Here is a 15678-nt window from a genome sequence, read left to right on the forward strand (position 1 = left end):
ATTTATATACGATAAACTTTTCTATTATTATATATAGGCATTTCCTTCTCATAAATCTCTTCGATAATGCATCGTCTAATATAACTTCGAGAAACAGTGTTCAAGAAGAATCCAATAACTTTGAAAGAGGAAGACAGCGAGTTTAAAGAACGACGCTATGCTTATGAATAAACGAGAACTCCAACGTGAATTTCCAAACGATTTACGATCTCTTTTACTTTCTTACTTTCTTTCTTTCTCTCTCTCTCTCTCTCTCTCTCTCTCTCTCTCTCTCTCTCTCTCTCTTCTGATAACTACCTCGACACTCGATAACTTCGACACCCGTTGTATTCGATATTCGAGGAACTTCAATTTCTTCACACCCCTTTTTCACCCCTTTCTCTCTCTCTCTCTCTCTCTCTCTCTTTCTCTCTATGTCAATCCTGAACACAAATGCCAACGATCCGAATTGATCTAGATCAACGATTCGTCTCGTCTCAGCTGTTGCAGCTTAAATGAGAGTTCTCATCTACTCACGTCTAACGTGGATTAGCCATCGTTCTTCAAGAGAAGAAAGCCTGCCAAGTAAATATAATAACCCTGAAGTCGCTCGAATAAAAATGATTTATGTATGTGATAACTCGAACCTGAAAGAGATTTATGAATATACCGGGTGTCCTTCGTCTACGTGATACTATATACTGCGTGTGCAAAAAAAAAAAAGAAGAAAAGAAAAAAGAAAAAAGGTCGTTTATAATTCAACGTTGTCTCGTACTCGCGATAATATCGTTAAGAAGCGTGAGATTGATACGTTAAAAATTCTCTGCTTGACACGTGGAGGGTAGGCTGGAGGTAGGAGGGGTGGGAGGGGTCACCTTAAAAGGAGGAAAAATTCGAGCGCGACGATTAATTGAAATTGTGAGAGGAGAAAAGGCTCGAGCAGCGCAACGAAGTCGATTGAATTTGTTATTCAAATTCGCTCGTAATATGTAAATGAATATTTGTGACCAAGTATGTACAGCAAGAGGAACTTCTTATCTCGTATGTATTCACTCGACGTTCTAAGGTAGAAACGAAATTTCTTTTTTCTTCTTCTTTATTTTTCTTTTTTCTTCCTTCTTTACTTTCTTTCTTTCTTTCTCTTTCTTTTTTCTTTTTTTTTCTTCCTTCTCGCGCATCGAATAATAATAGATCGTATATCCATCCTGATTTATTTTTTAATTTTTTTGCTGTGTGCAAACCTATTTCAAGAAAAGAAAAAAGGAGAAAGAAATTATTCAATAAAGTATTTGAAATGGAAAAAAAAAATAGAGAAAAAGAGAGAAAGAGAGAGAAAATCGTAAGTAGAGAGAATCGTAAGCTCAAATTGTAAACTCGTAAACCGATACAATACATCGAACGAAATAAAAAAGAAGAAGAAGAAATCTCGACTCCACGTATACGTTCTAAAAGATCCTTACGTAAAGAATTTCACGAGAAAATGTATGAGTCTGAATTTCAGTAAGAGAACTCAGACTCTGAATTTCTTTCTACGTTCTATGTTAGCTAATGGTAGTGTACGAATGGTCTACGAACGTCCAACGCAGCTATAGTCGCATTTTAAAACCATTTTACCAAAGTTGACGGGCACTACTTCCTAGCACTTTGCTCTCTAACGTAGTCATTCTGATAATATATATATTTCTCTCTTTCTCTCTCTCTCTCTCTCTCTCTCTCTCTCTCTCTCTCTCTGTCTTTATTTCTTTCTTTCTTTTGCTCCTTTTCTTGGATGCCGTTTTGGATATTGCATCCGCGAATCTAACAAGCCGGTTCTCTTTCAACGTGAAAGAAATACGAGCCGAAGTCGAGGTGCCACTCTAATTACATACCACGTTGAAAATATGAAAATTAAAACGCGATCCAACGATGATACCAGTCTCTCGAATAAAACGTAGGTAGGTAGATAGTTAAGTAGGTAGGTAGGTAGGTAGGTAGATAGGTACATAGGGCACGTACACAACGTAAACGTAAGATATTTTTTTTGTTTTCTTTTCTTTCTTTTCTCTTTTCTTCTTCATTTTTTCTTCCTCGTCGTCACGACGAAAAAAAACTTGCGGTTTCTTGGGGAGATAATTCGAGAACGCGTGTTACATCTTTTTAACGCAACGATCGCGAGATACACGCGTTAATCCTTTCTGACATTCGTCAGTGAAAACGACCGTAATTATCTTAATATCTTGTAAAAAAAAAGAACTCTCGACTCGAATTGCTCGATCGAATAATTTTTATTTTCCATTTATTTCTTCTTTCTTTTCCATTTTTCTTTTTTTCTCTCCTTTATGCGAGATAAAATAATTCCTTTGCTTAACGACGATTAATGAAAAACGAATGAATAAATCGTGTAAAAAAATGCCTGTATTATATAAATAAACCCGAGAACTCGAGAACGACTTCGATTACTCGATCTCGAGTAATTATTTTCTTTTTTCTTTTTTCCTTTTTTCTTCCTTTTTTACAAGCTACAACATAATTTCTTCGCGATAACGTCGATTAATGGCAAGCGTATAAAAAGAAAAAATCGTTCAAAAATAACTATAACTTAGCTGAAACAAGATAAACTTAGGATCGAGTAAACATGTACGTAAAACTTGAACAAAGAATAAAGAAAAGCAGGAATAAAGAAAGTAACTGTTTAAGAAAAAGATACGACGTGTGATTGGTCGCTTCTTCTTCGATAGAAATCTCAGGGAATCAAACTAGAATCTAATGTCGAGTACAATGTGATATATACGATAGTTTAGATAGAACAAATAGAAATGGCATGGAAAACCAAGATCACGTGAACTACGAAGAGAGAAAGAGAAAGAGAGAGAGAGAGAAAGAGAGAGAGAGAGACAGAGAGACAGATAGAAAGAAAGAGAGAAAAAGAGAGAGAGAAAGAGAGAGAAGAATTGACTATTATAGTTAGAAAGGAGTCTCATCGTTGACTAGAATCGTTTGTTTCTTCGCGAAGAAGATTCATGATCGCATACTCCGCGAATCCTTTTGAAGTGAATTCCTTTCGCGAATTATCGTCATTTCTTTCTTCTTTTTTCTTTCTTTTACTTTTTTTTTCTTTCTTTCTCCTCCTCCTCTTCTTCTTCTTCTTCTTCTTCTTCTGCTTCTTTTTCTTCTTCATCTTCTTTTTTTCTTTTTTTCCCTTCTCTCTTTAAAGCGTGCCGCGAGAGAAAACAACCTACCGCAAGAATTACGTCACAGGAATGCGCCTGAATTACTTCATCGTGACATAACGCAGATTAACTCTTAAATTGGTACAACGATTGGATAAAAGAAGAAGCAGCTGGAGCAAATGATTCTCTTTCTCTTCTTTCTTTCTCTTTCTTTTTCTCTCTTTCTCTCTTCTTCATTCTAACTCTTTCGTTCTCTCTTTTTCTATCTATCGACTGTATTTTTGTCTCTATAGTCGATCGTTGAAAGGTAAAGTAAGTATGTATGTAGTACGTCGGTCAACGATTTATACTCGATCATTCTTCTTTAACTAGCTCCACGATCTCCTAGACACGAAGAATTGGCCATTCTTCTTGTACGATTACTCTTAGATACTCTCCTAAGCCTTCCTCTCGAACTCTCGTCCTATTAGAAATTGACGAAATCAAAGTGTTTAACTCCGACTATTCGAGAACTCGATGAAACTGCTTTCCTTTTTTAATTTCCTACAAATTAAAAAAAAAAAAAAAAGAAAAGAGTATTTCCATTCGCGACAAATAACTTTCGTTGTGTTATTCGAAGGATCTATAAAAACGAAACAAAACAAAAAAGATAAGGAAAGAAGAGAATCTACAAAAAATTCCTTTAAGTCTATCACGAATTATAAACGAGAAATAATGGTTAAAAGCTCGTTAATATTAATGTAGAATATGATTTTATTTCGAATCATACGCCCATCTTATTAACAAGAACATTGTTCTTCGAGTTACAAATATAACTATCTTCCAGAAGGCCGCGAGACACCGTTGTCACCACCGCCACCATCGAGTTCATCCGTTCAAACATCGCCACGTGGGTTAGGTTACACCTGTGGACCTATAGATGGATCCTTATACGCAGTGGTACACCAGGGTGCTGCAGGTGGTGCTCGCGGTTCACCACTGACAGTTTCCATGGACAGCGGTATCAGCAGTGCTCCACCTCAAAGACCAAGTCCACCTGAACACGAGCCGGATAATCAGGCTCACGGTGATCTTGATAAACTTCTTCACGATATGATGCTCACCGTTGAGGTAAATAGATATATATATATATATATATATATATGTGTGTGTGTGTGTATAGGTACTTACCTGTCAAGGTAAGAATCTTATTCGATTTGTAATACGATAGTTAATATAAACCGAGCATATTCTCTTTATATTGATATTTTTAGTCGATGCCAGACCCTCCTACGGAGGATTATGCTCGACCGGATAGAAACGAGAAGATTTACGTCCAAGAAAATCGTAGTTACAGTAGTCACACCAGTAGTAGCCATGCGGCATCAACGTATTCGACCTTGAAGGATTCCTACAGGAGTTATAGCGTCGCCAAAGAATCCAGTCCGCCTTACAACTCTAGCAGTAGCTATAGCACGTTAAAGAACGAATATAGAGATAGCCCGAAAAACACGGAACACCGTCGAGAGGATTACGAGTACCGTGTTTCACCGGATCGCAAATTATCCGAATCAACTGCAGAGATTTATGGTAGAAAGCAACACGTCGATTCCTTCTCTCCATCTGGCAATATCGACTTTATCGACGAGGACATTCCTTATCACGCGAGACAAACGAGTCAACCGTTCTCTTACGGTGCAACAACCGACATGATCAAACATCAAAAATTATCATCACCGTCCTTGGTAAGAAAAGCATCGGTACGTGGTACAGCACCGGTCGTAGACTTCGATGAGATTCTCGGTGATGCGAATCCGAGACGTCCGATCAGCCCTCTCAGCCCAAATACACCAGATCCACCACCAGAGTTCGCGAATGGTCCTGTCAAAACCACCCCCGATCACGTCGACGGGTAAGTAAAAATATCTTTTTCGATATTAGATTCAAAAAAGGAAAAGAAAAAAGAAAGAAAAAGCCTCCTTTTCACAATTCATTCTCCAGAGCCGATATATTACGGATCCTTTTTAGCTTTGAGAAAATATAGAGAGATTAGGCGTTTTTCGTGGAATTAAACAAAAAGAAAACTACGAGAACGCTATGGTCGTTTCTCTGGCAGAGCTTCGAGACAACGCACGGGGTCGACAGCATGCGTGTCGCAATACATCCTCCGAAACAGGCGCCGCAAAAGAGCAATGAAAGAGGGGAGGTATAGGAGAAAGAAAAAGAAAGCGAGAGAAATAGAAAGACAGAGAGAGAAAGAAAAGACAGAGAGAGAAATAGAGAGAGAGAGAGAGAGAGAGAGAAGAGAAGCAAGGAGAAAGGTTCCGTGAGTCTCGGCGAGACACAATTAATAAATTGTCTACCCATACTCGTAGCAACAGTTACGGCACTTCTCGTCGTATTTCTGCCAGGAATGGTAAATGCGGTCGTTTTGAGTCATTGCCGTTTGTAATGCATGCTTGAAGCAAGAAAAACGAAACGCGTTTTGAAATGCGATAGACGCGGGGAATAAAAATAAAAAAGAAAGAGGGAAAAGAAACCAAAAAAAAACCGAACACGAAACGATCGATTACACCTTTTCATTTCTTTTTTTCCGTCGATAAATCTTAAAAGTTACAAAAAGGCTTGATTAATTGGATATTAATTAACTTTTAAGTGTGAACATTTTTATCGTTAAGTATCTACTTTATTTGATTCGATCGGACACTTGAATTAGCTTGAAACTTTGAACATGTAGATTTGAAAAATATTTTGGAAAACTTAATTGATCCTGTTGATCAATCGTCCGAGGAAAATTTGAAAATGCGATGAACGTAGGGGATATACAAAGCAGAAAAAAACAAAATCCCCACAGAACACGAAAAGACTTGATTATTCGAATATATAATTAACTTTTAACTACGAAAATTTGTATCGTTAAGTATCCTCTTTGTTTGATTATGAATCAGATATCCGAATTAGCTCGAAAGCTTGAAACCTTGAATATCTATATTTCGAACAAAGGCCGTCGTTAAAAATGACGAGAGAAAACATTTTGGAAAAGTTAGACAAACGTTACGATCATCGTGTTAATTCATCGTTCGAGGAAAATCGAGACAGGAAGAAGGATCGTTGGTAAACTCATGGGGCCCATTTTACACAGACGCGTGTTACCTAAAGCCGTGAAAATAAACGGCTTCTCTCTCTCTCTCTCTCTCTCTCTCTCTCTCTCTTTCTCTCTTTCTTTCTCTCTCTCTTTCTGTCTTCTCTTTCGTCTCCTTTCATGCCATTGGATGGATACCACCTCCTACATACATATATGTACGTCGACTTTGCTTTCTTCCATCTTTTCGAGCCCGCTCGGTTACTCGTTCGCTCATGAGAAACCAAATGCGAAATTCTTTAGTCTTCTTTCTCTCTCTCTCTCTCTTTTTCTCTCCTTTCGTCGTTGGGTATTTACAAAGAGCGGCTTGACTGCGTCGGTGGAGAGAAACGGCTGCGACGTTTATGGTCGAGAAGACCGACAGACGTTTGGCAGGTCTACTTTCTCAAAGCTAAAAGAACTTCTTCTCTTTAGCTCGAACCTTTTCGGTTTACGGCCTCGTTCGTGTCCTGACGTTCAATGTTAATCCTGTTTCGAGTTTATTCGAAAATTGACTCGTCATCGTCGTTTGAAAAATTTTCGATGAAAGAAATTAAAAATTTTATCGTATTATTGAGTTTCTAAAAAAAATTGTTTTTTTTTTTTTTATTAAATCTAATCGAACAAACTTTTTCCATAAATATCGTCAAACTCTCGAACTTTTAAAAGGAAATATTTCTTGCGGTCGTCGTTGCACATTAATGTCGAGGAATTCACTATTGACATGGAATTATGATAACGAAGATGTCTATTTTAAGTCCCTAGTCGGTGACTTATATAATTGTAAATATAGTACAGGCGAGACGCTTTTAATCGACCGAGAAGTAAAGTCTTCGAGTCGATCTCTCTCTCTCTCTCTCTCTCTCTCTCTCTCTCTCTCTCTCTCTCTCTCTCTCTCTCTCTGTCTCTGTCTCTGTCTCTGTCTCTCTTCTCTCTCTTTCTCTCTTTCACTTTATCTCTATCTTTCTCATTTCATCTTTCAACATTACTCTTTTTTTATCACTTTTTCTTTCGGCTAGTCCCAATCCCGTTATAGATTCCATTCCAATGTACATATACGTATCTCTTTTTTAAACTTTTTCTCTTCATCTTTCATAACTCTGTAAACCAAAAAGGTACGATACTCGGATACGGAAATCGTTTAGACGGAAAGTAGGTATACACAAAAGTAACGTTCCCTGAAGTCTCTTATAATTTTCTTCTGGAGCACGAACTTCCGTCATTCTTTCTGCTCCAATAAAGTTCTCTTCTTCTTCTTCTTATTTTTTTCTCTTCTTTTTCTTCTTCTCCTCCTCCTCTTTCTCCTCTTACCGATAGAACTATCTCCTCTAGAATACAATAAAATACTTTGAACTTTTTTTAATTTTCATGAAAAAAAAAAAAAAAAAGAAATTTTCTTTCCGATATAATTATATAATAAGTTCGAGCGATATATCGATAGACCAGTTAAATCCCTTATGGAAATGAACGAACCATCGAAAAAAGTTTTCCATCTTTGAAACATAGTTATCGGATCCATCGAACTGTAACGTGACTTACACTGATTACCTTCTACATTCTCTTTATTCACCGTTAGTTCTGATAGTATCATAGTCCATCGCATTGTTCATTGTGCTACCCGATTTCAAGCACTAATATGGAAGTCTAAATGAGATAAGAAAGTACGAAGAAAAGTCGAGGCTCAATTGTGGTTGGTAACTGTCGATAAGAAATGGGGAGAAAAAAGGAAATAATGATTATATAGCGGAAACTATCCTAACGCGATATCCTAAGACATTATTAACATAATTTCATTGAATCGTTACAATAGATTATCTTGGCTGAGGCAACAACAATTGAAACTTGCTGCGAGGAGAGACGAGAAAAGTCCTAAAACAATATGGCGACAGGAAACTGGGAATCGTGTTATCGGAGAACTTCGGAGTTATCAAAGGGGAAGATTAAGGCATGACGGTTATGCCAGCGATTCGGCGGTACTCGACGACGACGACGATACATGGATACCAAGTTCCATTTCTAATCAGGTAGATCCTTAAAAAGGGTTTGACAATCCACATAGTATTTTAGGTAGATTAAATCGTCTTTTATTTTGGTACTTTTTTTTATTTCCTCATCGACCAGACCCAATCGAAAACGACTCCTTACACCTCAGCACCGGCGAGTCCTTTGCTTCCGCAAAGATCGAGTAGTCGTAAGTACAATGGCAGCGCTAGTAGCGGTATTCTCGGCAGACCAAGAGCCGAAAGCATGAACGAACGACCATTCGTCTCTGTGAAGAGAGCTTACGAGTATCGAAAGTACAGCGACGGTCAGGTGAGAATATGCTTGGATCGTATCATTCTTCATTCTTGTATTTTCTTTTTCTTTTTTTTGTTTTTTTTATTTAAAAATATCACACTGATCGGTGAAATTCATCGTGCACCCCTTATTTACGTCGATCCTTCGATCAAAATTTGTCAATCGATCATATATGATGGTACCAAAAAAAAGATTATGAGAATATGCTTGGTTCATCATTCGTCAATTCGTTTTCTTCTTTTCTATAATTTTCTTCTTTCATTTATTTATTTAAATATCGTTCTGATCGATGATATTTTCTACAAATTTTCTGAATAACTGTTTACGTAAAAACGATACAGTGAACAAAACATACAGTGGCACGATAGATTGCACTTTAGATCAAATTTATATATATACGTACGATAGTCAGAGAATGCACCACTTTAGATATTTAAATAGATACATTCAAAGCAAAACGAAAAAAAGGGCCTCTACCCAACCCCCACCCCCCCTCGGTCGGTATTGCTTTAAGCTTATAATTAGAATTAGAACTCCAATGATAAACGATCAACATACACAACGACGAATACAATTTTACAGCTAGCTAGCTATGATAGAATCTCCGCTTGAGAAACCTCCTTTTCTGTTGCACTTCCACCGATGATGTGTACTTACACGTATAAATACATAATTCATTATGAATAATAATAATAATAATAATAATAATAATAATAATAATAATAATAATAATCATAATCATAATCATAATCATAATCATAATGATCATATAATATAACGATAATGATAATTTACGTATTTAAGCAAAATGCACAAACGAAAAGGGGTGATAGAACACTAGTTTCCTAGCATGAAGCGCTTGGCTTGCTTTCCAGAGCCCTCCGTCATCCCCCCGCGCAGTATTTGCAGCCGATCCACCCTTAAGCACAGGAATGCAACGTCGATCGGGTAGTCCGGTCAACTTGGAGAAGCAACAACCACCTCGTCCAGAATCTAGAAGCGATAGTTTTGCACGTACCGATGCCTTCTTGCGTGAGCATAGACAGCAACAACAGCAATTCTTACAACATCAACAACAACAACAACAACAACAGCAGCAGCAGCAGCAACAGCAACAGCAACAGCAGCAGCAACAACAACAGCAGTTGCAGCAGCAGCAACAGCAACAACAACATAACAACAGGATGAACAACATTTCCAACACCATGGAAAATGGTCACGAGCAAAGCAAACAAACAATTACTCACGAGAAAAGTTTTGGCACTTTGGCTAGACCGTCGAGACCGGAGTCGAGAAATCGTGTAACAACGACGTATCAAAATTATTCGAGAAATTACAACAACAATACAACAACGATAACGACAACAACAACACCAACAATAACTGCAACAATGACAACAATGACGACAACGATGACAGCAAACGATAGAAGCAACAATGGAAATGGCCAAAACGAAGGAGGACTTTTGGCAGTGGTCGATCAACAAACGTCTGCTCCTAATCAAGGAGATCCTCTCGTGAGCCTCATTCGATCACTGGCTGAGATATCGCCTATTCGCTCACCCTCATCCAATTCCGCGACTAACAAGATCGAGAATGATCATGGTACAACTATCGATGCGACCGCGACAACAGTCACCAACAACGTCGCTAGCATTGCCACTAATTGTTCCCCTAACCAGTCGCCAAAAGCATGGCAGAATTGTACCCAGGTTTGTCCTCACACGCACACATTCTCTCATTCGTCACGCGCAAATTAAACGCTTGATGGACCACTACAACGGAGAATATCTTAGACGAACACGTTACATATCCACACGAACACGTTACACCCTTACACATAAACATGGTGTGCTGATCGTCCTCCTTATCAAAGATAAGAAAATTACATACCAGATATTTGTTTCCTAATCATTACATTCACCGGATGAAACGCACGTAAAACTTTTTTTTATTAGAAATTTCATTAGCATCCGTTTGTTTCCTAGCTCCAAACCGACTTGGAAAATGCATTGCTTAGCCTGGTACGCACATAGACTCGTGGAAACGTCACATACCATTATATATATATGTGTGTGTATATGTGTACATATATATGTATATATCTATATGTATGTGTGTGTGTATATATGTATATATATATATATATATATATATATATATATAATTATCTTTGATCGATTATTATCTGCACGATCCTGTTTTCACGTCGAACGAGTTAAATTTTTTTTCTTGAATTTTTTCTCTCTCTCTTTCTCTTTTGATTAAAAGATTAAAAGAGAAAGAGAAAAAAAGTAAAGGCAATATTCGTGTTAAGATGATCGTTCTTATATTTTCTTTTGTTTAGTCCCACAATGACTCGGCGTCATCGTGGACCGAGAGAAGCGTCAGTCCCGGAAGTACAGTCGGAGTTTCGAGACCGCAAACACCTGCATTCCCTGTACATCCACGTACTCCTTATGTCAATAACGCATCGCCAACTGTAACCTTCGCCTCCGATCGGGGCTATGTCATGTCCAACAATAGTTATAACATCAACAACAACAATAATAATATTACCGGAGTAGAAGCGACAGGTGGAAACAGTAACAACAACAATCTTGGGAATTATAATGCCGAACGAACGATCTACATTGAGGAGCGAAGAGAAGTCTCTAAGGAAACGGGACTTCCACCCAAGAGTCCGACAACACAGCGGTAAGAATGTTGAATCGTTTTTATTTTCTCTTCTTCGTTCTCTTTTCTCTTTATTTCTGTCTTTCTAATTTATTTTATAATATTTGTTTAAACAAAAAGATAAAAAAAAAAGATATGCGGGAGGATTTCGATCGAGCCAACGATTGGCCAATGTAAAATGTAACAATTCCAGGATTTCTTTGATTAATCGTGTTCTTTGATTATTGATAATGCTTATTTCTGGATTAATAATTAATACTATGGATTAATAAATTAATCCATAATGTCGCAGAAAAAGATGACGTTTCAATTGATCTATTATGACTATCATAAATACGACAACGATGATGAAGAATGGTATTCGTTATTCTAGACGCTTGAGTTTCCCGGCAAGCGGGCCGCTTAAACAAACGCATAACAAACGATGGCCGCTCACTAACCAATCGGCGTCGTTCGACTATAGGTAATATATTACGAAAAGTATGTGATACGTTTCGAGATCGTTGATATATCAACGATCAAGAGTGATAATACGAATAACAATAATCTTTATTGGTGTCGATCGTGTACCGGATTACTAAGATGCACTACATTTTCTTCTTTCTTTTTTTGTTTGTTTGTTTGTTTGTTTTTTTTTTTTATTTTTTCTTTGTTTTTTTTTCGCATTATACATCTATATTCCTGTGGTGTTACTAAACAAGCTACGTGTTAGTGCACACTAACGACAACTGCGTTACATTAAAACGTATGTATGTACATACAAGTATGCGACTGCACGGATTCCAATACATAAATATTATATATATATGTGTATATATATATATATATATATATATATATATAACGCAACCAACCATGAATATCAATGTTGTTATATATAACAAAAAAATATAATAAGCAACTGAATCGTGACTTTATTTCCATGAGAAATACATATGTATATAGATATATCTCCTCTAATGCACAAAAACGATATCTGTTCGATGACTTAATATCGCGTTAAAATAATTTATAATACGATTGCACAGAGGTCTTACGTGTTATTGCACTTTACGTGAAAAACTAACTAAACGAGAGCTCAAAATTTCCTGCATCGTGAGTTAGCACAGCATTCTGTTATAATATTATGCAAGTCAGCGTGAAACGTGCATACATGAATTAGAAACATTGCAAAAGGACGAAACAAAAACATCGTTTCTCCGATCCTTTATTCTCACGTAGAATCATTCCAGAACATAGATCTTATATGTATTATTCTCATTTTCTTGCTGTGTGCTCTCTCTCTCTCTCTCTCTCTCTCTCTCTCTCTCTCTCTCTCTCTCTCTCTCCCTTTCTCTTTCTTTATTTCTATCTCTATCTCTCTTTATCTTTCTATCTCTCTTTTTTCGTGCGCGCGGGTGCATATATACGCGCGCACACAAACATTTCCTCCTCTTAATCCATCTTTTAATAACATCTGCTTACTCACTGTCGTTGATCTTCTACGAATCTCTTTATCGCTCTATATAGAGTGTACACACATTTTCAACGTTGATCACGATGCTACGTCGTTACTTCTGCACGAGATTTATGCCATATATAAATCATTGGCTTGCACGAATGTATCAAGAGTTTCGTCGTTATAAAACTTTCATCTCTAAAAACGATTTGTACGTTTTTATTGCAGCAAGGACCGACCTGTTTCTCCGATAGGCGAATCTGCGATATCACAGGCTCAAGCTATTTCACATAGCCCTGGTACTCCAACTCACGTTGAATTTGCCCAAAGTCCGAAGGTAATTATTAGAAAGATAAATGCATTAATAACTAGACGTATGTATATGCACATATATATACATATATAATAATCATTGTCACGTATCAATCTCATCGTACGTAACGCATTTATTTTTTTACTTACATATCGATTTGCAGAGTGCTACGTCTTACACATCTATCAACAGTGGTGGTCAGTCGTCTCCACAAGTGCAGTATTATGGATCAAGACGTTCGAGTATTCATTCGAACAGTGAACCTCAAGAAGTCGCTGACATAAATGTTAAATTCGTACGAGATACCAGCAGGATCTGGTACAAACCAAATATATCTCGAGAACAAGGTATAAATTCTTAAATTAAATTGTCCATTCATGAATTGTTCATTGCACGCGTGCATACATTTCATTGATCGTTTTCGCTATTTATTTATTTATTTTTTTTTTTCTTTTTTATAGCAATTTCGATGCTAAAGGATGCCACACCGGGTACGTTCGTAGTAAGAGACAGCAATTCTTTCCCGGGTGCGTTTGGTTTAGCATTGAAAGTGGCAATACCACCACCTGGTGCGCCTAGTAGTCCTAGAGATCCATCAAGCGAACTCGTCAGGCATTTCTTGATCGAGCCAACCTCACGTGGAGTCAGACTGAAGGGATGTGCGAACGAACCAGTTTTTAGTTCTTTGTCAGCATTAGTTTATCAACACAGCTTGATGGCAATGGCATTACCATGCCAACTGTTAGTACCTGAACCAGAAGCTGCTGCTAGAGCTTTGGATTCGCCCGCTACGAATAGCGCACAACAACTTCTTGCACAGGGAGCTGGTCAGTTATAAAAACTTTTTTTTCTTTTTTTTTTTTTTTGGTCCTTTCTCATTCTTTGTTCTCTTTACAACACCGCACTCTCGTCTCTTTTTACATAAGAATTAATATTTCTTGACGAATAAAAATAATATTTATGAATATATATATATAATATATGTACATATACATATATATATTTCTTTTTTTGTTATAGCTTGCAACGTTCTTTATCTTTTCACCGTCGACACGGAATCCTTAACCGGACCTCAAGCTATCAAAAAAGCAATAAGCACTTTGTTCGAACAAAAACCTTTACCGAGTGCGACTATCGTTCATTTCAAGGTCTCAACTCAAGGTATAACACTGACGGATAACGCAAGAAAATTATTCTTCCGTAGACATTATCCTACAAACAACATCAGTTATTGCGGCCTAGATACGGATGAACGTACTTGGGATTTCACCGGTGAAGATACTGGACGCTCACTCAGCGCACAGTTGGTGTCACTTGGATTAATTTTTCTCGTAACATTTTTTGTTATCTCATTTAATTTTTAATTAATTTCTTTTCTTTCTTTTTTTCTAGTCGTTGCTTCGGATTCGTAGCAAGGAAACCCGCTCACAAATCAGACAATCAATGTCACGTGTTCGCCGAGCTGGAACCGGAACAACCAGCAACGGCCATCGTTAATTTCGTCAATAAAGTCATGATGGGCAACTCGATCGCTAAAGCTAATATCGTATAAATTTAGATTCGTCGATCATTACGTCGATCATTCTTTCAACCTAATCGATATATACAACAGGAATAAGCTGGATAATGATTTCGCAATAATGAAAGATATTATAATCATCAATGGGAAATACTTGTCGTTTGAAAAACTATAAGAAATTATTACACTTCGAATTGATGTTTGACTGAAAGAAAGAAACAAAAAAAAAAGAAAAAAAGAAGAAGAAAAAGAAAAAAAAAAGGAGAAGAAAAGAAATTCAAATCTTAATTTATTCTATAAATTCTAAAAAGGCGTAACTTGTCGCTTGAAAAGCGATAAGAAATTGTTACACTTCGAATTAATTAACGAACATTTGACTGAAAGAAAAGAAAAAAAGGAGAAAAGGAATGGAAAAAAAAATATTAATATCTTATTAATTACGAGAAATACGTGTATTAACGAAACAGTGCGAAAAAAAGAAAAAAAAGGAAAAAAAAATATATGAAAAAAAAAAGGAAAGAAAATTTCAATTCTCGTTTAGAAAACGTATCAAAACAAGGCTATTTCCAACGATAAATAATAACGTTATCTGTGCGGTCGCGAATCGTTAAATTGTCACGTAAAATGACAAATAAATGTAGTTCATCATTTAAAAAATAAATAAAGTATACTTGAGAGATATAAGTAGATACGAATGAAATAGAGAGTGGGGAAAATGCAAAAATGTGTATGAGTTACTTTGAGTAGATATAAACGATCTAATCGTTGTTATGATCACTATATATAAAAAAGACCGTTCGAGTTTTGATCTATCTTTAGAATCACAATGATGACGTAATACGATAATCGAATGGATTGAAACAAAGAAATTAGCTGAAATATCTTCTTATCATTTCAGTATTCGTTCTCGCATACGAATTGAAAGAGAATTGAAAAAATCACTGTTATAACCATCGTTACACTGTTATTATTTAAAACGTAGCGAATATCGTAGTAACGATTAACGAACGATACGAAGTAGGGTAATGTCTGATACATACACATATATATATATATATATATATATGAATTATAGGTCATTTTATAAAATATAAATTTCTTAGTAAAATCAAAATTTATTTAAAATTTGTATAAATATCTTTTAAATATTTCTCGATCTTTATAACGCTTCGTAAAGAGTATACGAGAATATAAATTGTTCCATGA

At 36.5% G+C, this 15678-nt stretch overlaps 1 protein-coding gene across 13 annotated transcripts in view; it reads left to right on the forward strand.

Annotated features, from left to right (window-relative positions):
- LOC122637151 (tensin-3) overlaps positions 1 to 14878 on the forward strand; it is a 155995-nt gene extending 141117 nt beyond the window's left edge. For 8 of the 13 annotated variants that reach the window (XM_043829110.1, XM_043829155.1, XM_043829151.1 and 5 more), the window contains 12 exons: positions 3955 to 4238; positions 4382 to 5019; positions 8039 to 8252; positions 8350 to 8541; positions 9402 to 10238; positions 10874 to 11223; positions 11576 to 11665; positions 12869 to 12977; positions 13117 to 13300; positions 13415 to 13780; positions 13974 to 14256; positions 14346 to 14878. In XM_043829110.1, coding sequence (XP_043685045.1) covers positions 3955 to 4238; positions 4382 to 5019; positions 8039 to 8252; positions 8350 to 8541; positions 9402 to 10238; positions 10874 to 11223; positions 11576 to 11665; positions 12869 to 12977; positions 13117 to 13300; positions 13415 to 13780; positions 13974 to 14256; positions 14346 to 14505 — 3707 coding nt within the window. In that variant the 3' untranslated portion in view covers positions 14506 to 14878. The remainder of the gene's footprint in view (positions 1 to 3954; positions 4239 to 4381; positions 5020 to 8038; positions 8253 to 8349; positions 8542 to 9401; positions 10239 to 10873; positions 11224 to 11575; positions 11666 to 12868; positions 12978 to 13116; positions 13301 to 13414; positions 13781 to 13973; positions 14257 to 14345) is intronic. The other 5 variants (XM_043829119.1, XM_043829153.1, XM_043829128.1 and 2 more) reach the window with 5 other exon arrangements.
- The last annotated feature ends 800 nt before the right edge of the window (positions 14879 to 15678 follow it).

Source organism: Vespula pensylvanica, chromosome 1 (genome assembly GCF_014466175.1).
Source record: "Vespula pensylvanica isolate Volc-1 chromosome 1, ASM1446617v1, whole genome shotgun sequence".
Lineage (NCBI taxonomy): Eukaryota > Metazoa > Arthropoda > Insecta > Hymenoptera > Vespidae > Vespula > Vespula pensylvanica.